Source organism: Fusarium mangiferae (genome assembly GCF_900044065.1).
Source record: "Fusarium mangiferae strain MRC7560 genome assembly, contig: FMAN_scaffold022, whole genome shotgun sequence".
Taxonomy (NCBI): domain Eukaryota; kingdom Fungi; phylum Ascomycota; class Sordariomycetes; order Hypocreales; family Nectriaceae; genus Fusarium; species Fusarium mangiferae.
Window position 1 is genome coordinate 236,458 of NW_024573942.1, and position 21,810 is coordinate 258,267.

At 49.1% G+C, this 21,810-nt stretch overlaps 4 protein-coding genes across 4 annotated transcripts; 2 read left to right on the forward strand and 2 right to left on the reverse strand.

Annotated features, from left to right (window-relative positions):
* Positions 1-1,037: 1,037 nt before the first annotated feature.
* FMAN_14175 (uncharacterized protein) lies at positions 1,038-2,678 on the forward strand (the record flags this gene model as incomplete). The annotated part of the gene is made up of 1 exon (XM_041825586.1): positions 1,038-2,678. One exon carries the CDS (start codon positions 1,038-1,040, stop codon positions 2,676-2,678), a length of 1,641 nt encoding a protein of 546 aa, XP_041690952.1.
* A 1,119-nt stretch (positions 2,679-3,797) lies between these two features.
* Positions 3,798-7,214, reverse strand: FMAN_14174 (uncharacterized protein; the record flags this gene model as incomplete). Its single annotated transcript, XM_041825587.1, has 2 exons — positions 3,798-5,039; positions 5,103-7,214. 2 exons carry the CDS (start codon positions 7,212-7,214, stop codon positions 3,798-3,800), a joined length of 3,354 nt encoding a protein of 1,117 aa, XP_041690953.1.
* A 7,051-nt stretch (positions 7,215-14,265) lies between these two features.
* On the reverse strand, positions 14,266-14,898 carry FMAN_14173 (uncharacterized protein; the record flags this gene model as incomplete). The annotated part of the gene is made up of 1 exon (XM_041825588.1): positions 14,266-14,898. The coding sequence occupies one exon, from the start codon at positions 14,896-14,898 to the stop codon at positions 14,266-14,268; it is 633 nt and encodes a 210-aa protein (XP_041690954.1).
* Positions 14,899-19,500: 4,602 nt separating this feature from the next.
* On the forward strand, positions 19,501-20,373 carry FMAN_14172 (uncharacterized protein; the record flags this gene model as incomplete). Its single annotated transcript, XM_041825590.1, has 2 exons — positions 19,501-19,934; positions 19,989-20,373. The coding sequence occupies 2 exons, from the start codon at positions 19,501-19,503 to the stop codon at positions 20,371-20,373; spliced, it is 819 nt and encodes a 272-aa protein (XP_041690955.1).
* Positions 20,374-21,810: the final 1,437 nt, after the last annotated feature.

A 21,810-nucleotide genomic window follows, 5' to 3' on the forward strand; every position in this document is an offset into this window, starting at 1 on the left:
AGGGACGTAAATCACCCTTGCCTGACCGCGGGTTCCTTTTCGCAGTGCATCACGCCTCAGCTTCCATAGACCAACATCAACTGAGGTGGGTTTTGAGTGATCGGACGCCCGTAGACCAGAATAGAGTCAACAAGAGCTCCAATACCGGCCGCAGATCCGTTTATCTATGACGAATTAACCTTCTCATCACTTGACCATTCTCAGCAAAGATCCGAGACCTCGAAACATAGTCCACAAATCCGGCGCATCACCTACTGGTGGCCACGATCACGTGGGAGATCATGGTCCTGGCTGCTTGCGTAATACGCGCGCATAGCAGCCATTGGCTCTGTTTCTCTTTGTGATCCATGGAAGATCGTTCTGCATAACGCTCAAGTGCCTGCATTCTGCCAAGCCTACAGACAATGATGGCAAGACCTACAGAGTACCTCTAGACGAATAATTCAGGCTTGTATCTGAGTGTTTGAATGCGGAAGTGGAGATACTCCACCATCATGCGTGCGATCCGGTAGGTCTAGTACAGCACGTTATGCTATGATACCCCGGCCGTCGCTTCGCCGGACGACATTCCATGCTTGGGAGTTCCTGTAAAACAGTCGAGATACACGAGCTCCAAACTGAGTTTTCGGGGGCGCCTGTCAAATTTTTGGCTTTAGTCGATAATGTTCTTCTGTTCTCTAGTGCCATTATCACCGTGTCTTCCGTTTTCATGAGGTCAGACGCTCAAAACACTGAGCTTGAGCGCTCATGTTCCTGCTGAACTCTGCCTTCCAGTAAATTAGCCCCGATGATCTGGCATATATTTGAGGCAATTGCCCAACTCTATGCTCTTCTTGAAAGCGTCGTAAAGTTCTTCAGATTCTATTCTCAAGCTGCTAGTCGAACACTTAGCTCAATTCCAGCTACGGTCTTACTACTGCAAACTTTTATTCCCCTAGAGACCCTTGATCTGGTATCCTCTAAGGAAACTAGCTTATTCTATCTCTACGCCATACTTCTGGAACGCGAAAGCATTGAGCATTCCGATTCTTTCAAATATGTCCAGAGCAGAAGAAAGGCCTGTTTGGGCTGGAACAGAACGAAGTCAGTTGAATGAAGTCCGCAACAAGAAGAGCCTTGAGAATTGTATTCGACGGGTGGAAGAAACCCTCGGTAGGCTCGATATTTTAGAAGAGCTAGCTCAGGTATGCATCGAGCTCAGAGAGCTCAGAGCTGACATGTCACGGCTCGCTGCTGCGGTTGATAAGGGGGCCGCTCAACAAGAGCAGTCATCTCAAAGCCTCCGCACTTCACGTGAAGCGAGAGACAATGAGACCAAAGCTGTCAGGACTGAGATAAAAAGGCGGGCCGAAGAAAAGAAAGGAGAAAACCATAATGCCCCAGACAATAGGGGTGTTGAGTCGGAAGGATTTATTCTGTCCAAAGAATTGCCAAGGCTTTCGTCAGCCGCTGGCGGTATACCAGCACGATGGGAACTTACCAATGGCACCGGCGCCGTGGCAAATAGGCCCGAAGAAGCAAGTGATAAACGGAGCAGCCTGAAGTGCCACGACATTAAGACAGCCAAGACACCAGAGGTTCAGCCAAAGCTTGAGCCAACAAATCAACTAGAGCTCCAAGAAGTTCCGCAGGTCGGGATGGAGATCGTACCGTCCAAACCGCCTCTACCACCGCGCTTTTACGAACCACCTTCAAGAGGTTGTTGGAAGCAACCTACCGGAGAATCTAGTCGAGGCCAAAAACGACCGTTCCGGGGTCAACCTGATGGGTTCTCTGAGCAACAGACAACAGCGACTGGACAAGTCTTCCACCAACCTGACAAGGGGCCAATTATGAGAGTCTCAGACTCAAATAGAACCCCAACAGAATTTTCTAGAGATCTCCAGTCGGTATCCCAAAGACCATCGTACGGTCCACTTTACGGGACTTCAGGCCATCTGTCCGCGGATTCAATTCATAAACTACAGTCGGGCTCCTGTGTTTGTAACGTCTGTCTATCGGCACAAAGCTCTCAAATGCGCTGTAGTGTAACAAACGGTCTACCTCACGGAAATTCAATCAATCCGGCCACAGCTCCAGCCCCCTGGCCAGAGCAAGACTACAATGCTCATCCCACATGTCCAACAACGCAAAACCCTTCGATACGTTATGGGCCAATTTATGGCTTACACTGCGGACCTCCAAGCTACATAAACTCGGCCCCATATCAAGTAGTCTCCAAAATGCCTTCCATGTTTCCACAAACATCAAACAATTCTATGTATCCTATGTCTAGTGATCCAAGGGGGCGGTTTCCAGGCTACCTAGCCACGGCTCCGGCTCAGAGATTACAACCGGTCTCCAACATACCTCCTGGACATTCACAAACACAAAACCTTCAGATAACCGACCCTTGTCCTCGAGATTCCTACGGAACCCAAGGTCGAGAAATGAGGTCTGGGGAGTCTACAGCGACGAATAGCCAACGGCTATCCCAAAACCGCGTGACCTTATTCCACAATACCACGACCAGTGATGCCTCTATTATTATGCACAGTGTCGCACCAAGCGGAAGCCGCAAGACCCTTGAACGACGAAAACGTGAGGCACAAGCCAGGGAGCGAAGGCTGAAGAGCGTGGCCATCAGGGCAATCCAAGTGGCAAACGCGCATGTCGGTCTCCTAAAAAAGGAGCCTTAGCCTTTTGCCCTCAAACTTCCGATTGACCTGAACTTATTGATCTTTAGTTCATGGTTCATGTGCGGGATCGCGTACTTGGCCGAGGCTTTCCATGCCGTCATTCAACTTGGCATTGTCGAGTCTACACTTATGAATTTATGTAACAGATGATAGTTTAGCTGTGGGACAATCGTAGCCTGAAGCAGAACTACACCAAAGGACGATTGTTGAATGGAAAGCGGTGAGGAGAAAGCGACACACTTCATGTGCGAAACTAGTTCAAAGGTCGGGGGCACGCTGTGAGCAGTAATTTATGACTGTCCTGGGTTTATTCTTCTTTTCCATCCATCATGCGCTAGAGTTAATCAACGTATCTAAAACATTACTCATTCCATTCTACAGTAAAACCGAAACCATCATACCCAACCAAAGCCTATCGTCTACTGCTCACCATACACGCTCACGGCGCTGCGGAAACCGAGCTTAGCTATACCCAAGCTAGGGGAATGGCGGAGACGTAGCCAACGAGAGCCAGTAATCACGAATCGTATAGTAATCTATACATCTCGTACGGCATTATCTGCGTAGTGGACTTTTTGACTTATAATTCAGACAAGTATACATAAACAGCAGACATAGCAACGGATGTGATCAGAGTGCAATAGTAATCTGGCTTTCCGACGTAGATGGGCATCGTCAAACAACAAGCTCAAATAAATGACATCTCCTGACAATTAGTCATAAAATATCGCTATTATCGCGACTCTCTTTTCCTCCATCTTTTGCACGCAGTTTTCGAGTTCTGTGGAGCGCAATGTTTCAACATATTAAGAGCTCAGAAAAGACCGTAGCTCGTAACACCAGTGCATCCAGTGTGCGGTCTAAACTGACCTGTGCGACTCGAAATTAGTTGAAAAAGTAAAAAAGAGCTTATGCGTCTTGTTGTGGAGGAACGAAATGAAATAAAGATTGCTTTCCGTGGTTCAATCTTGTGGTATAGCCTCTTTTTCTGAGGAATGGGCTTGCGCCGTACGGAATCTTCCAACCTGTAATGCTTTCCAATTAAACTTGCGTATCTTGCTCAATGTTGTGACCGATAAGGAAAAGTAGAGGAAGAAAACACTGTGTTGTGTTAAGTGCTTAGACACTGGTGATGCGCTCAAGAGGAGCTCGAGCGCAGCAGACCATGAGCTTCAGGCTTGTACGGAGCTCTTTAGCTTCAGAGAGTAGAGACTTATCGCTCCAGATGCTCTTCTCAGAGGGGTTCCCAGCTGCGTTTTCGTAGCACCGTGTGTACCACCATCGGCCAACCCGACTGACCATCTTGGTGATGCCCTCGTCTGCCAAGGGACTGTTGTCGCTCATCATCTCGGATAGACTTGGCGGATCCTTCTTCTTCTCAGCAATAGCTTTGCCCTTGTCGGCCTTGCTGTCTGAGCGAGTGACGGAACTTACCACGGGCACACCCAATCGTGCTGCCTTGATGGTAGTGAAACCAACCTTGCCAAGGAGACGAAGAATGAGATCCGCGGTTGATCCGAGACTAGTATCAGGCGTCTTTTCGTTGATCCTCTCTTTGAGACGGCGAACTGTACGTCGGGACGTGTTGCCCATGTTGTTTAGGTCAACATCGAGAATGGAGAGCTCGATGAAGCCTCTTGGCTTCAACACACGGCGAGCTTCGGTGAGAATGCTGCGGTAGTATGCGACAGGAGCGGCGACAGGGAAGCGATAGATAACAGCCGTAAAGCTCTGAGGGGCGAAGGGAAACTTGTCGAGGTGAGAGACGTATTGAATCTGGTGGTGGTTTGGAGGGCTGAGAGGAAAACTCGAAGGTGAACTCTTGAGTTCTTCAGGAAGGGGAGCGCGAGGAGACAGGTTGAAGAAGGTGGCAGCCGGGTATGTTTCCGCAGCGTAGAATGACCAGTCATCGTTACCAAGGCCATCAATTACGAGGATTGAGTGCCTCTTCAGTGATCCCTCAACAGGAACCAGTTGATGGCGAACGTCACTGAAGAGAACATGCCCGAAGGTAAGCCACTTGCTCACCGTCATTGAACCAACTCTGAGATTGACTTGTGCGAGTGGTGACCCATCCTCGGAAGAGGAGCTGGCATCAGATTGTCTAGTCTTACAGGAAGATCGACTGCTTCGTCGAGATACCTCACCAGCCGCAGGAACCTCGGTGTTGGTGTTGCGGTCCTCGTATCCCGAAACAAACTTGGAGACTGAGAGGGGAGTGCCGGGGCTTGGGTGAGGTTGGAAAGCCATCCGAAGGCGTTCAGTCATGTCAGCACTGCAAGTGCTGGAGATGGTTGTTGCCTTGAATTGTCGGTTTGCCTGCTTATCGAAGAGAACCGGCGGCGACTCCAAGGGCTTCTCCTTGCTAGCCAGCTTCGACTCRTAAGTCTCAAGATGAAACGGTGTGCCCTGTGAAGAAGTTGCCGAGGGAGGTGCTTTGCCAGCATCTTCTCCAAGGAGATCATCATACTCACCCCACACCTCATCTTCTGCGGGGGGGTCATAAGGCTGTGGGATTACGGCAGTAGACCCAGAGAAAGCAAGAATGCCAGAACAGCTTGAGCTAGATGTACCAATGGTTCCCTCGGAGTCCTTGCGAGGCGAAAAGGCCAAGAACTCCTGTTCAGCCCAGATCAAAGCAGGAGGGTAAGAGGGTCTTGATGAGAGATTGTCGGTGCTTCCGGCTATTGAACCATCGGTAGTGAGATCAGGAACAAGAGTCGAGGGTCTCGAAAGTGAAGGCCCTTTGGCGATTGACTCAGGATCATAGACCTCAAGGTTCTCGGGTGCCAAGTGCATGCTAGCTAAGCTCATAGGTGACACGCGTTCAGTACGGTTGCTCACAACCTTGGGGATTCGCCCGACTTGTGGAAGTCGGCTTTGTCGACCATGAGTCGTGTTTATCAAAGGAGGTTGTAGAGTAGGCTTGGATATCAAAGTCTGCTGTGGTACAGGCAACTGAGGTTTGGTCTTTATCTCAATGCTCTCCTTCTCAGGGGCTTGAGTTGTACGTACAGGTCGCACCGGAGGTTCGATTGATGATCGCATCTCTGGTGTGCCTTGGCAAAGCTCAGGAGTACCGCCGACACCAGGTGACTTCCCATCAACCTCGACAGACCTCAAGGCATCCTGAATGTCCATGGGCTCCCTATCCTCTTGTTCTGAAGAATATATCATGGCGTAGAAGGCAAGGGGTTTCTTCTCCACTGGTTTAACAGTAGCCGAGAACTTCTCGCTGTGCTTAGGTTGCTCCGTCTGGACTGATCTTCCAAACAAGTTCCACTTGCGAGGTGACCGAGGTCTTTTGATAAGATTCTTGGGTGCAGGGTGAGATGACTTGGCCCCGTGAGAAATCTCCCGCTGCAGCTCGAAGTGGGACTCAACAGACATGACACTAGTATCAAAGCTTGTCATAGGCGACGACGCATAGCCTGACGTGTTGCTGGGCTGAGGTAGCGAAGATCGGAGAGGACGCACAGATCTCTGGAAAGCCAAAGTCGACTTTATTGTAGAGCCTTCAGAATCGTTGCTCTTGAGGAGACGGCGACCGCCCTTGGCTTTTGTTCCGTTGGCGTGCTTGTTACGACGAAAGAACGGGAAGGAGGTAACAACATTAGGACTCGGTATGCGTGTCAGTCGAGGTGGCTCGGGGCCTTCATACTTCTTCGATTCGGTCGTTGTCTCGGCTGCCGGTTGAGCGTACAATTCGCTTCTGATGGGGAGCTGTGAAATTGACGCTGTTTGGCCTACATGAGTGTACTGTGGCTTTGGGGGTGACAAAGCTGCTGTAGCCGCAGATTCACTTCCACGTCTTTCGGTTGTTGGGAGGGACTGAGTGGAAAGATTGCTGTGAATAACTGGCATGGGGTTGAAAAGTTGTTCTTCCATGTCGGGGATGCCAACTCTACTTGGTCGTGAGGGCGGTACGGCTCTTGGGGGGGCGGAAGATTGGGCACTTGTCTCAGGGGAAGGTGATCGCAAAACAGGTCTTGGTACCTTGCGCACAGACTTGGGCGACGAAGTCTCCTCACGAAAGTACTGCGACGATTTCCGTGGTGGAGAACTAGGTGGAGGAGGAGGCAAGTTCTTCGTCTTTTTCTTGGTGGTGACTTCTCGAGCGGTAGAGGTAGATGAGGATGAATTCTGGGACTCTTCAACAGCTGCGAGGCCATGAGAATCAATCGTGATGGCATCAAACTCGTCGGGGAAGCTTCCATCAGCTCTTCGTGTCACAAGAGGTCTATTGAGGATAGGGCTTCGCAGTCGGTTCTCGTTCTGAGTGCGAAAAGATCTAACAAGACCAGGAGACTGAGAAGCAATTGAGGCTGGCGTGGTGTCGTGACCAAAGGACTCGGCAACCTCGGAAGGGCTACTGGTATCCAGTTGAGAGCCGAGAACAGGACCGAGTAAGCCTTGGCGCTTATACTGGGACGAAGAAAAAGAGTCTTTCCAAGATGAGCCAGATAAAGATGACTTCTTCCTACGCAGAACATTTGGGTTAGACTGGGCCAGCGATGATGACCCCGAAGCCCCCATGACGGTTGGCAATCGATCGTGTGGATGCTGACGTGGAGAAAGAACCCGATGCTTGATTTCGTATACTCAATACCATATTTCGCCGGGAAGATTCTGAATGGATGTATGATATACAAGAACGTGAATCGGGAGAGCGAGGTATAGTGGTTGTTGTTACTGTGGCGAGGACTCGTTACTCTGAGAATTGGTGGGGATAAGTTCATCAAGTCGAAGGGCATAGTCCACTGGATGGTGTGGCGGACTGCGGAAGGAGCTCGTGCATGGAAGTTTTATTTACGCTGCCGGTCCAGTAGATGTGATGATTACTTAAGGTGCCGAATTTAACGCAGTAGTGTCATTCGAGTGTAAGTGGAAGTGAGACAGGACAAGGAAGGGCAAGAGCAATTAGAGGAGTTAAGAGTCTAAGAGACGAGAGACAAAGCGACAGAAGACAGGATACAGGATAGTAGAAAAATTAGACCGCGCATGGAGAGCCCTAATAAGATAAGAAAAGCAAGTAAATTAGACAAATATTGTAAAGCGGGGAAGGCTGAGACGGAAGCGCAAGTAAAACTAAGAATGAGTAGTGTTCAAACAAAGGGCGACCTTTGTGGGGCTATCAAGAGTCGGCGACGCCATCTAGTACATGAACACATCGACTGACGGAGGAGGTTATTGGCGAAACCTCGTCGTTGTCTTCTCCTGCAGTAGTGCTGTTCTCAATGGGGTCGGATGATTGAAATCACCACACTTTTGGCCTCCACCCCTGCCGATCGACAGTGTCGTGCAAGGAACCCGGATGCTAAAAGACAATGTTACTCTGACCGGCAATGCCAGATTGACGAGCTGCAGAACCCCTGGGCATCAACGTCTCCCACGTCGAGCTCCTTGTCACCCTGGATCCTTCTAGACCAGGCTCAGCATACCACCTACCAATCAATCAATACATCCTTGGGATCGGACAACCCTCTCTGTACGGGCAAGCAGCGAATGTAGCGCCGCGGGACGCTTGGCCCGTTGAGCAGGCGAGAATCATAAACACGAGATCCCCGAAGGAGAAGTGGGTTGCGAGTGGGGGTTTGTTGAATATTGGCTGTCCATTGACGGGGCAGACGGAATGCGGGTCTGTAGTGGAGAAGCTGAAAGGGTGGGGCCGCGGGTGTACTCGAGTACAAAGAAAGGAGGCAAGCTTAACAGCTGCTGCGGCACGGTAGCGGCAACGCGTCCCCATGCGCAGCGGTGCACCTCGCTAAGCACGGCTGTCGTTCTCCGCCAGATCGGACAACGTCCATTGCAGAAATGTTTCACATGCAGGCAGTGGATCTCCTCGCCTCTAGCCCTACAACGAATACAGGAACGCAAACCGCGGGAATGACAATCTCTGACGTCATCCCGACCGCTTCTCGGGTTTGCGCCGGCTGGAGATGCATCCGGCAACCTCTCAACACGGTTTATCCAGGTTTGACGTGCGCAAATTCACATCCCCCAGGCACACCAAGCGAACTCGAGTGCGGGCTGGTAAACCATTGCTTTCTTATTCCTTTGGTGATTTATAGTTGAGGCAACAACAAGGCATCGAGTATTGCACTCATCACTGAGTCGTATCTGCTCAACCTGACCTTTCGAAAAACAAGTCATGACATCCAAGATTATTTCGTTTTGTCTACAAGTCACAGCGAGCAATTTATAAGAGTATTGATTAAGAACAGAACATTATGTTTTCGCGACCTTTCCATCGAGGCTTTATCAAATCATCTCGACATGTAGAACATGAATATGACGGCCTTATGGAAAAGAGGTTGAATGACATGAGGCGGTGACCTTGGCCTTTGTAGTAGCATATATGTCGGAGACAAAGAAATGGAACCTGCTCACAGACAGAGCGACCAATACGATCCCATTCGTTGGGTTCATAGTTCAAGAACGCGTATGCTTTTTAATTCAGTAATTCTCTAATGATCGTGTGCCTGTTACACCGTCCAGCGCCTGCACGTTTCATGACCCAAAGAAATTGAAAGGAAAACAAGAAACAGAGATAGACAGTCAAGTATAATGACTCATCTTTTGTGCATGCTCTGTGTCCGGGGTTAGGGTTGGAGATGCTGGTTCACCCTAAATTTTGTTGTTATCCAACACCTGTTTGATGATCAAGGACATTCTTCTCTTGCGTTGGAAGGAGGAAACATATTGGACTATATTGGTGGAGTAGATGGCCCTCTATCAGACCTGTATTGAGCCTCTAACGAAGGTCGATGCTGAAATAGAACTAGCGGTACCAGTATCATCCATGCCACCATGCTTGTGAATGATTCTCGGGTAGCCTGCGCTCCTTCCCTTTGCACTCAATTGTCGGCATATGAAGAAATCGTATTTTTCCCATACATCCAGATACTGGAGGCGTAATCCACCACCACATCTACAATAGCTGTAAAAGACTGTCGAGTTGTATAAGGAGCCGCCCCAGTCAGTCGTCTTCAATACCATCGCCTTTGTGATGTGCTGCTTGCAGTGAAAGCGCAAGTTCGTGATTAGTCCCAGAACCTTGACTACATCCCTCGCCCCCAATGGCAGAGTTCCGAGTTCATATGCTGGCGTATGGCATGAATGTATGGTCCCCATCTTTTCCGATTTAGCTGTTGCGCCGCTACGCGTCTCCCAATCGACAACTTTGTCAATTATTACTTGTAAACCTTCTACGTTTCTCCAATCCATTGCCTGCTTACCAACGCAGGCAATGGATCATAAACGTCCGTCGATTTGAGCTTGCACCAGATGTGCGTTGAGGAATAGAGACGGCTCAGTTTGTCCCTTACCGTATCCACAACTCAGTATTGATATCCTTCTTGGAAGTATCAGTAAAGAGGAGTCTTTCGTCCTGTTTCGACGCTGGAACTGAGATTTCGAACATTGTCTCTTGCGACGATCTGATCCTTGCTCCGTACCATGTATCACACGGTTCATACGTGCGTCTGCAGGCTGCCCGAAAGCCAAGAACCATATCGATGTTTCCCACAGTCTCCGCTTTCCCATGTCTTTGCGCCTCGCTGGAGAGGGCTTCGAAGCATGGATTCGTTCGTGATGTCGATTGTTGGATACACCACGCCCTGTTTTGCCACCGACACATCGTCTCCTCCGTACATCTGGTCGTGCTGGTTGAAGTAGCCGGTAATCACTTCACCCACTGGCCTTCGCCTCACGCCAGTGATGGCCCTGCCAAGCTTTCTGCACGTGTCCTGTAAAGCATCTCCACCGGCCACGTTGACAGACGCCATGAAAGCCAGACGCTCTAGCCGGTGAATTATCACCGCAGTCACATCTAAGGACTCCGCTAACACCAGCTCTGCCTCCACGTCTTTGTTCCCATCTACTTTCTCTCTCAGTCGTCAGCACCATCTTGAGTCACCTGTGATACCCCATTAACACTGTCAGAAGCTTCCCTCAGATTTGTTGTGCTCGAGGTTCTCGGTAACCCAATACTGCTGTAACCGAATATTCTTGTACTTGATGAGCTCCTTGTGTGCCGGTCCTTGCTTCTTCATACTCAGCTGTAACAACTGGAACATGCCATTCATATGAAAGTGGCCGGAACCCCGATAGTTCCTGCTGTCTATCTTATGAGAGCCGGCTCATGGGAGACGTTTTGCGATCATTTCCGTGCATCCGCTATGGGGGTCATCTTCTTATGCACACTCGCCACAGACTTCAGGTCGATCGCACTGATACAATTGGTTCGTGATCTGTGGGCTCCCATAGCATTGTTTTATCCGGTCGAAACGTCAAAGCACTCGCGGTGCCAAACTCTCATTTGGCTACGAAAGCCCTTCGCCGATGAATAGTTTTGGCTTCAAGGCGCTTCAAGTACACTACCATGAAGCTGTACAACTTGAGATCGCTTCGCCGGCTGAGCCATGCTAATCTCGACCACTCCCGCCATCCCCTCGATAAAGAGTCTTGTCGGCTTCCACTAGAACTGCGTTGGCCTCGTTTGTCATCGCATTGTGGCTGACAGTGTCGACTTCGATCGGGGAATGCCGTTTCGTACGACGAGGGCTCCGGTGTCCTTTGGGTTCCTAAGTAGGGCTCGAAATCATCCCATAGAACTATACAGTTCGGTCCGTGTCTGATTCTCTACTGTCGTTCGGATCGTCGTCTTGTACTCGCAAAACATCAATCGTGCAGTAGAGCGTGTAAATCATTGGGACGCGAGGAACTGTCGAGCTCGCGGTGCCGGGAGCGACTCAAGGCATAAATTTCCAGGGTTCTGTGACGGCATTATATAATCGTTGAGATTCATCCGTTGCACTCATCGCGATGGTTTTGAGCTGCCCGTGGACCAGCTCTCACACTTCGGTCGTCGGTTCCTCCGTCTCGTCCATTTCTCTTCATATTTGGCAACAGTTTAGGGTGAGCTTTTGACAGCCCCTCGTTATTTGCATCTGCCTCTTCAGCGCTTCCTGCAATCCTGGAGTCTCCCCATCCGCTCCCCCCGGAAAATCCAGCGGCTTCTGCAGCATTGCCCTTCCATCGCTACCACTGCTGCTGCAGCTACTCTTGTGGGTTTTTGTCGGTTAGTCTTTTGGTTGTTCGGTCGGTACGTTTCGCGTCGCCTTCCGGGTAGTCATTCGGATTTATGCCACTGTATCTTCTAGTTACGCATGGTGTCTCGACTTGGCTGATCAGTCTCACCAACCGTCTCGTTCGTTTTGACGTCGAAAAGCGGTGTCATCAGCTCCACCTGATCTCGGCTCTTATTGGGTCCGTCATAGCGGTAAGCTAACTAAAGCCTTCATATCGATAGGCTAGGTAGGTAAACCAAAATAAGTTTGACTTCAAAAGTGAGCCACCATCACCCTCTATTTACTCTGATCAACGACGGCGACTTAGCTGAGCAATGACGCAGCCCATATAAATGAAGCCCGTGAACACAGAGCAACAGCTTCCGAATAGAACAGATGATCACGTATGGGTTTTGCCGGTCAGCTCATCTCGACATGGCTCATAACGTCCCGTTCCGGCGAGACGTCGGACAGAACGGTATTACCGCCTGCGCAGCGGAGCACCAGACATCTGGCATGCTGCAAACTATGCCAAACAAACCATCAGATCAGACAGACGTGTCGGAGTATCACAATATATAGCGCTTATTGGTGCCTGCTGCTGTCGCCATCGCCATCGCCAGCAACGATACATAGATTGTGAATGAATACATGGCCACAAAAGAATCTGGCTGAAGGCAATAAAAATAGAAAGAAAAGGATCGTGATGCAATTGAATAGCCTTTGGGGTTTAAAGAGAAGTTATCATATAGACAAAGCCGACAGCTGGGGAGACTGTAGGTATCCTGGTTGCGAAGCATGGTGTTGCCTTGGCACGAAGGAACGAAGTCAAGATTCCTGGAAGTAACGAGTGGATGAGAAGACGAGGGAAAAGGATACGGAAAGTCTGGGTTGCTCGGACAGGAAGCAAGCAGTCTGGACCATAGATAGTGAATGACGATGGAAACGAGATGCGCGTCTGCACGACACACGCGTGGGCTGTTCGCCGAGCAAGGGGTAGCGCTGTCCTACAGTCAATCCGGGGCGGGTCCTGGCTACAAGTTTCGCCTTTTCCACCGCTAGCTTAATTCTCTGCTGCTCAGCCTCATATCGGCACGCGGCATTGATGCGGCTCAGGTTTTGCGTGTTCGAAGTGACGGCGCGGTACCTCCAACTAACATCGCTTGAGGCACGCATCTATCTTTCACCACACCTGACTGTGCCTGCCGTGATCTTATCCACTTCCTCTTTACTCGCTCTGAAGACATCGAACGTGCAGAACTGTTTATCGCTATTGAGAGATGGCTTGAAATCTATCGACAAGAGGGTGTGGACGTTGCTAGGTTGACTCGCAGGCGGTATTCGGACAATTTTTTGGCGTAGAATGTCTGCTGATTTGTCTGGATACACATGCTTATTCCTTATATCTGTCTTAACTCTTCCGCCGTCTGGTCTTTTGTGCGCTACATCTCTTACTTTTGTTGTAATTATTAGATCCTCCTTTGCTAGTCGTCGATCATGCTCCGTAACGCATCCTGTTATTTACCGAATTCCCCTCTGGGGACTCGCGGGTCTCCAAAGACCTTCTGTAGCTTTCCCGCGCTTGCTTTCCTCAAGACAATCGCTTGTGCTTCTTGAGGTGGTTCGTGTAGTATTGGTCGCTGTTCGTTTTGTCGTTCTTACACTTTTTTTCCGGGGCCTTCTTTCGCTTCTATGGAGTGTGAATCTGCTGGCGCTTGGGCGAGCTCGAATCTACTTTTCAGAGGAACCACTGAGACATGGCTAATCTTTGTTTTATGCAACGTGGTGCGTAGTAGGTAATAATATGCGATATTGAAATAAAGAGAATAAGGAAGAGTTCACATTAAAACAGTTTAATCAAAACATAAGTTTCATAGTTTTCATTGGCCACAAGATAGACTATAAATTCACCTTACTTTCTGTTGATTAGGTATAGCCGTTCACGAAGAATGACTTCTGTACGCAGTGAGAAGAGTACATTCTGGCTTTACATCTCTATGATGATGGCCTTGAAGTTTACGTCTGTGAAATAGTCTCCAATAGTTAGAGAGCTGGCTAACTGGCCATTGAACGAGTAGAATCCCTAGGGCCCTTCCTCTTAGATGTGAAGCTATCACAAAAAACCACGTGCTGCGACTCGGCGCGGTCTGTACGTAGTTCTCTCTCACATAGCACATCCGGGGCAGTAAGGCGGTGGACTCGGCTGTCCTCAAACAGAGGAATCCCCGTAGGATTCTCGGAGAGCCGTCTGAGACGGAGTGCAGGCATTCCAGAAATTCTCTTCATAGATATCGAAGATAGCTTCAAGAAGACTAAAAGAAAGACTAAGAGAGAGGCACAGGCGAGCAGGATTTGGCCCTCAGTATTATGGTCTGGTATATTTTATGATTAAGAATCAATGGGTTATATAGAAATGATGTAACTAAGTGAAATTTTGTCACGCGTGCTTATCATGTACGTTATCCTATAATTCAACAAACTTCATCTGGATTTGGAAAGTGAGGCTACCAACCCAACTAGTCGGAGCTGTACGAAACTATCACCGGCTGCTCTTGACGACCACCGCGATCAACAAATACTATCGTTACGCCAGCTGTAATGCGATGCAACTTTTCCCGAGTGCCGTGGACTGACTTGGAAAAAGGTTCGTTGCTTTCTTGTCCCGTGATGGCCATCTCGACTTGTCGGATGAATGAACAAGATTGCACCAATGCCAAAAGGCACTGAAATGCAAGCACTTCGTTCGGCTGCAGGCTCACATCCAGCTGCGGAACTCCTCCGTCGTCCTTCTCCTTTTCCGTGACAGGCCTATAAGATTCGTCAAGTAGTGACTTGAACACATTCTTTCGTCGCTTCTGCGCCTCTTGCTCTGTCTCCGGCGCTTCGAGTAAAGTGACTGATGCTTTTACTCGGTCAAGCGAGAGCATATCACGAACGTCTGAGGCATGCGACTCTATGCGGTTGTGGACCTCCGAGAGCGCCGACATTGACGGAAACCCAATAAGCCAATCTCTCAACTTGGCCACATACTCTCCGCGACATCGCTCAACAGCATCTACCGCCTGCGACGGCCATGTATACACATGAGGACTCCTCTGGTCGGGATTAAAGGCCTCCTGCCTCGGTGCCGTACCCTGTGCTTCACTCATGTTATGTCACTCTCGCTCCTACATTCTCGCCAGATCAGTCTCATCCCTCGGCCCTTGTACTATGACCACTCATACTCTTCGTGGATCAACTCACGTCGCAAGATAGACTCCTCGGTCGTCGAACCCAGTCCCTCTGGTACTTTTTGATCGTAAGAAATCAAAAGACAATTCGCAATGGCAGAGACACTCTCTTCAAAGAGATGGTTGGACTTGTCCAATAATGCAACGAAAAAAAAAAAGAAAGATAAATAATTTTCCACTAGCCTTGCTTGAATAGAAACCACTGAGCCCCCATTTAGATTATGCCTTTGGCGCGGGGCATTTCCTCCCCTTATACTTTTTTGCCCCCCAAAAGTAGAGTCTCCACTCGGTCAGATTGTTCCTCCGTCCCTCAATGGTCAAAGTACCCAGCCCCACTTCGTCCCTCGTTCTGGTTGGCGACAACTCAGCATCCCTTGTTCCTTGGGCATTGCTGCCTAAACACCTTGCTCACTCATTCTTCGTTAACCTATCTAGGCTCCTCCTTCGTCGTCGTTAGCGGATGTGGCAGGCTCTAGTAGTCGGCCAGTACACAACAGCCCATTGATAGCGATCCCGCATGAACAGGGGGCCATCCGTCTCGCCTGGGCTGAAGTTGGTGGCCTACCGCCGGCGGATACAGCAGGTTCCGGGGCGCAAGCCCCTGTATGACGAGCTAAATTGAAAAACCTGTTAGTTGAAGGTCGGAGAGGGGCCCATGACGAGCATCTGTGCGTACTAATCTAGGTTGAGGCCCCTTTCGTGTCCATGGAGTTAAAGCCATGAATCGAGATGTAGTTTCACTTAGTTACAACATTAAATTGGGGTCCGCTCGTGAACTTGCAGCTTGCAGTGAAACATACTATGGATACTATTTTGGGTTGATGAGACCTGACAGCTGATGCTTCAGGTAGAGGCGAAAATCCATAATGACTCCAACCTCGACTTGACCACTTGAAGTGAGCATCTCGCCCTTCATGGTGAAGGGCTCCGAGTATGTTCTGCTTGTGTAGCGCGTGAAATGTACCGCTATGTCTCTCTCAGTCAATAGCTTTGTCAATCATCGCTTGTATCCCTCCACACTTTCTCCGGACTATTGGTTCAGATACCCAAGCAGTGTAGGCGTCTACTAACGCGATAGCTAACCATTCCCGCCGACGTGAGTTGCACCAGATTTGGTCTTGTAGAAACACGAGGGCTTATGCTGTTGATCGTTGCCTGTTCGAGCCAACGTGATCGGACGGGAGGGGCCTGTGAGCTTCTACAGCAGAGGGCACTCTCTCAGCCATAGCGGACTACAACAACTGGCCCAGCGTGGGTAGAGCGAGATCGGTCTGCAGGCTTTGCGATCGTTTTCATCTCTACACCCTTCTTGGGCGATAGATCACGTGGGTATGCCTCCAATGTTTCGGTATGATTTCTCCCTATAATAATTCTTGGAAGATGTCGAAGATATCGCGCTACACCGACGGCCAGTCCTGCTTCCAGACGATCGTTGGGACTTTGTTTTCTGTTGGTGCCTTCCAGCAGTTTGTCTTACACAGTCGGCGCTCCACTTCACATGTACACAATTTAGGCATCACAACTGAAGCTCTCGGTTGCCTGAGTCAACCGAGGTTCTTTTCTTGATTCATAGATACTCCCCTAATTATCATTTAGTACCATTTTCTCCATCGATTGTGGTCAGAATCTACTAATTGACTATGCGCACATTTTGTTTCTCTATTCAGGCCAAACTCTGTTTGGGATCGTACTCACAATGGTTTGCAATATTGTCACTCAAGATGTTGAATAGAATTAGCAGCAGTGATCATCATGTTCTCATGGAAATGAAATAAGAAATGGCCATTCCGAACAGTTTCTTCTTTACGGTAGACCAGTGACTAAATATGTATCCTTTCGGAATAATGGATCAACGAGAGGTGTCCTCCAACCAGGTTGAGTGGTGCATCAATATCTTCATTCGGCACTAATGTAATACCAGTAACTCTGCTGATCCTGATACAGGTATCTTTAAGAAAGCCCCCCGTTGTTCATCAGGTCCGGGCCTTTTCGAATGAACCCTCACACAAGTTAATATCGCTAACATGTATTCACACAAGTCTTTTCCATGGGCCTTCCGGCGCAAAGCTCCATGACACAAGCTCACGTTTGCCAATACAAGAGAATGCAAACAACTTCTGATGTTGCGTAGACAGACCCATAGTATCGATTATTGCTACTTTTCTTTTGGTCGTAGCGGGCAAATTGAGCAGCATTGTCACGATGCAGCCGGATGGTGCGTGAAGTCCGGTCGTTACCTCACATCCGATACAGAAGCGGCGGACCGGCACAAGCTGGTCTTGCCCCACTTCCTGCTCCGGTACTAGTCGGTCTTGTGGGTCAAGGTATATCAGATTGTTACGGGGTCGAAGCACTCCAGGTTTTCGAGTCGGCGATCGCTGCAGGAGTGATGCACTCTCTTTCACCGGCGAGCAGCAAATTTAGTAGTATGGAAACCTTTGTCTCCTTGAGCAGAGGAAACACATAAACCCTAGAAGCTCTAATGAGAGGTATGTTGCGAGTGGGGGTTTTGTTCTAAAGATCTGGGGCTCGAGTACAGAAGGAATGAGGCAAGTTTAACAGCCACTACTGCACAATAGCGGCAACGGACCCCCCATATGCAGTGGTGCACCTCGCTAAGCACGGCCCTCGTGCTTCACCAAAACCAGATAATGTTGGTTGTAGGGAGGTTTCACGTGCAGAAAGTCGTTTCGTTTAGATAATGGTGGCTGAGTCATCGCCGTGATGAGGCCGGACACGGCCGCATTGGTGGCCTCAATGCTAAGACTGTATATCTCTCGAAATACTCCATAGTTCATGATACCGGGTGAATCGATCCATGTAATAAATTGAAAGGATTCATATTCAGGACGGTGAGTTGGCCATCCGCTTGGTCTCTGTTCATCATTTACAAAGCGGTAAGACATTTGTTATCTGAACAATCACACATACTTCGACCAATAACTCCAATGCAACCCTGCATTTGGAAGTAGTGTGCAATATCCTCACCACGACCTCCTTGGCGCTCAATACCACATGGACATCCAAATGTATGAACCTCGATCGTGCACCATATCTCTCTCGCCTAGCACATTTCCTATGCATGACTCAGGCCCTCTACTCCTCGTATGAGTAGATGAGGCCCTGCTAGAGGTATACCTCACCAAATGGTGTGATACCCATTGTTAAGATAATATTTGACTTTGCACTTTGCTTCACCGTTGTTGCTCTCGTGCTCTCAACTTTGGTAAGTTCACTATTAGCTGGTCTTGTACACCGACTTAGTATCAGAGAACATTCCCATAGGTGCTCCACTTGCATCACACATATGCCCATAGAATACAGCAACAGTTCAGTGTCAGCCCTGAAAATTGACTGACCTCCTAGCCGTCAACTGACGCCATGGCTTTCGATACTAAGCCTTGATTTGTTTCTCTTTCTCTCCTTTTGGTTGATAGCGCTTAGATCTCAACAGAATTTGGGGGTCCATACCATGGTCTATTACTCCGCTATGTGCTCGCAAGCAGGGTCACCGAGTCTCCTTCTCTGAACAGGTGAGGAAACAAAGCTTCTGCAAGTCTCTGCTAGCTCGCGTGTGTGCCGATAACACAAGCACCACACCTGCTTCTGGCCTCAAAGTTCACTGACTTTTATCACCCAGTGTATCAGATACTAACTAGGGTGCTAAGGACCTTCGAGTCTGGGTCTCGTATCTACCAGAAGTCCACAATTTCTGTGCAGGATCATTTCTAATTACTTTAGTTGCTTCTGCAAACCCAACGCCCATTTCGGATCTTGGTGACCGGTTCACTTGCCAGCACATGACAATCAGCTGCCAATGTCACGACGTGTCATACTGATACGCGGTATCATATAATGTGGCGCTCTCTTGCATTCCTCTTTCGGAAACTGACCGCTATTTTATTGTTGTTTGCAGGGAATAAGGTGCCGCTTCGCTGAAGTTTTGTTGGTTAGATCGTCATTGCGATGAGGCCCAACGCGGTCGCACTGCTGCCGAAGAACCAAGATGCTATATATCTCAAATTGCTGCAACTGAATGATGCTAGATACACGGCACTAGCTGAGGCTAGCTCTAATATTGACTCATTCGATTATGCAGATGGTTGTACAGTAGATCTACCCTAAATTAACTAATCACGTAGCGTTGTGGTATTTGTTTTCTGCGCAACTGTCCATATTTCGGCCCGCAATTCCAAAGGACCCTGGCATGTAGGAGGTGCTGGACTAGCTTCGTAGCGTAACTCTCTTGGAAATCTCTATGCGGCTGCGGGTACAGAATATGGCTGGGTATGAATGACTCAGAATCTTCTCACCGCTCCTTCCATATGCGAGTTAATGTTTGTATCGAAAGCTATAAAACAACCCTCCTGCTAAGTCCTTTATACTCTTCCTGTCCTTCCAGCTAACTCAACAGTACGCAAGAGCTCCTTGCTTCATCTGGCCATCAAGTCGACCACTCACTCGGGCTCCTGCTTGGCTAGGCTACGCTTCCGCTTCTGCCACTACTCGGAATTGGCAAACATGTGCGAACCGCCTCATGACACAGCACCAGCCTTGGTGCGCCAAAAGCTTCAGTGCCTGTCCTGTTACCAAGAATTCACCCACGTTGAGGGCGACTACGAGTGCACCGACTGTGGCTGCAAAGGTTTCGCTGTGATATATTGCTTCTCGGCATCTCTTCCTCATGCCCACGAAAATGCTGATGCTAAGGAATTGACAATGTTAGAAGTTGCCAAGCTCGAACTACAAGGTCGTATTTCGCGGAGCATGATAAAGCCAGACGTTAATGTGACTCCTGAACTTCTTTCATACATTTCAGTCATTCGTTTGCGTTTAGCAGATGGATCCATCGCTTCTTTCACCATTCAACTGCGCCCAAAACCCGAATCCCAAGGCCCTACTAATAAGACCTTCATTGTGACTTTTCCGCTTGTAATACTTGGCAGATATCTTAAGTAAGTTGATGCATTAAACGTTGAAGCTCTGGTACCTAATATTTTGTTGCATAGGGCCGCCTTTCTTGTGTTGCTGTTGCGTGATTACGATCCAATTTCCGCCGGTTTTGGCGGTGAAAAGAGATCATCGGGTAAAGCAACAATCCCATCTTGGAACGGGTATTGGATAACTACAATCACTGCGGAAATTTGTCGGGCGTTCGCGAGCGAATATGACTCTATACTGCACGAAATAGGCCAGTGGCTGAGCGGTATGAGTCGTGACGGCGAATGCGCTAAGTGTATGAAGCTCGGAAAGCTCGTTACTTTGCCTTGCAACCATACTTTATGCAGTGGCTGCTATCAATCGTTGGCACTGGAACCTGCCAAGTGTCCCTATTGCCTTAGGGAGATTATTGCATGGAACTTCAGCCTCGAGACTGGCTACCATTTCCGTTGAAGAACATGTTCTCGGAAGGGGCTCAACAGCCTTATTGTTAGTTGGTTGGAGCAATTTGCTCTTGAAATATTGTAGGATTGAAATCATCTCAAAACTCTACGTACAGTCCTTACCATTCAAATTATCGTGTCATAGCGACGATTACAATCATTTAGCGAGTCAAATTGTTACTTCTGTTGTCATCCTTATTCCCCGGCATCATTTTTGTAGAAACCATGCCATGGATGGACCTGAAGATGAAAGCTGAGTCAACCCGGTTGTTGAGCGTCGTATTCGACGACACTGGATATCAGTGTCGTTTTCTTGTGCAACAGTCAAAAGCCAGCACTAAGGACTTCAGCTATGCCATTCAGTGAGCCCTGGTCGTTCACAGCGATGGTTTGCCTCAGCGCGGCAAATCTTGCGAATGAAACGTCGTATCAATTTGATCTTTCCCAATATAGGCTGCGCTATGGGGTGGGTGGATAGGGGGACTTGGTCAGGGCCTGAGCCGCTTCGCACAAATGCTCATTGTTGGTCGATCTCCCATTTGCGATCAGCAGATCGCCGGACTTCGCTCATCATATAGGCGCCTACGCCCCGGAACCTGTTGCAGTCGCCGGTGGTGGGGCACCAACTTCAGCCCAGGCAAGACGGATGGCCCCTTGTTCATGCGGGATCCCTATCAATGGGCTATTGTGTACTGGGCGACCACCAGAGCCTGACACATCCCCGCTGTCCTCTCTTTGCGCTTCGATGGCTTTAAGGGGTGATACTGACCTGTTCGGCTACACGCCAGATAGCCCCGGTTCGTTCAAGTTTGTATCATTAAATAGCGGTGTACTCACCACTAGTGATGCTATTGCTTACCTCGAGATGTTACCCTCGGCGTGTCCGCCGCATCAGCGCTGATGGACAACACTCAAAGCTATCTGGCTTGCACGTACCAATATATCATGTACATATTGAACTCTGTGGATAGTATGACACGGTTGTTGTTCCAGGCGGTGTCTAAGCGTGTACCTTACATGGTAACCGCATCCGTTAAGCGGGCCGCTGTCTCATCCTGGCACCAGCGGCACAGATACTAGTCACACCAAGCGCCCGTGCATCAAACGAGCTAAGCTTTACACCGAACTGACGGGTGGCACCATTTAGAGTGTACATCCTGGCTCGCTCAAACCTCAGCCTTGTGATCGTCTGTAGTCAAGACGAGCCCAAGGATCAATTCGCAAGTTCGCCAGGGTATTGAAACTCACCGCCGACTCTATTCATCTCGCAGCACCGCTCGGTCATGCAGCTGCATCTGCAGCTTCAAAACTTTTCACCGACTCAAGCGGCATCCTGAACCATTGGCATCGCCTACGTGACTCCAAGCTAAGACAGTAGGTTCCAGGATACAGAAGCCTCGTGTGTGTAGACTATACGCAAAGTTAGTCTCTGAATATGCGCCTCCCC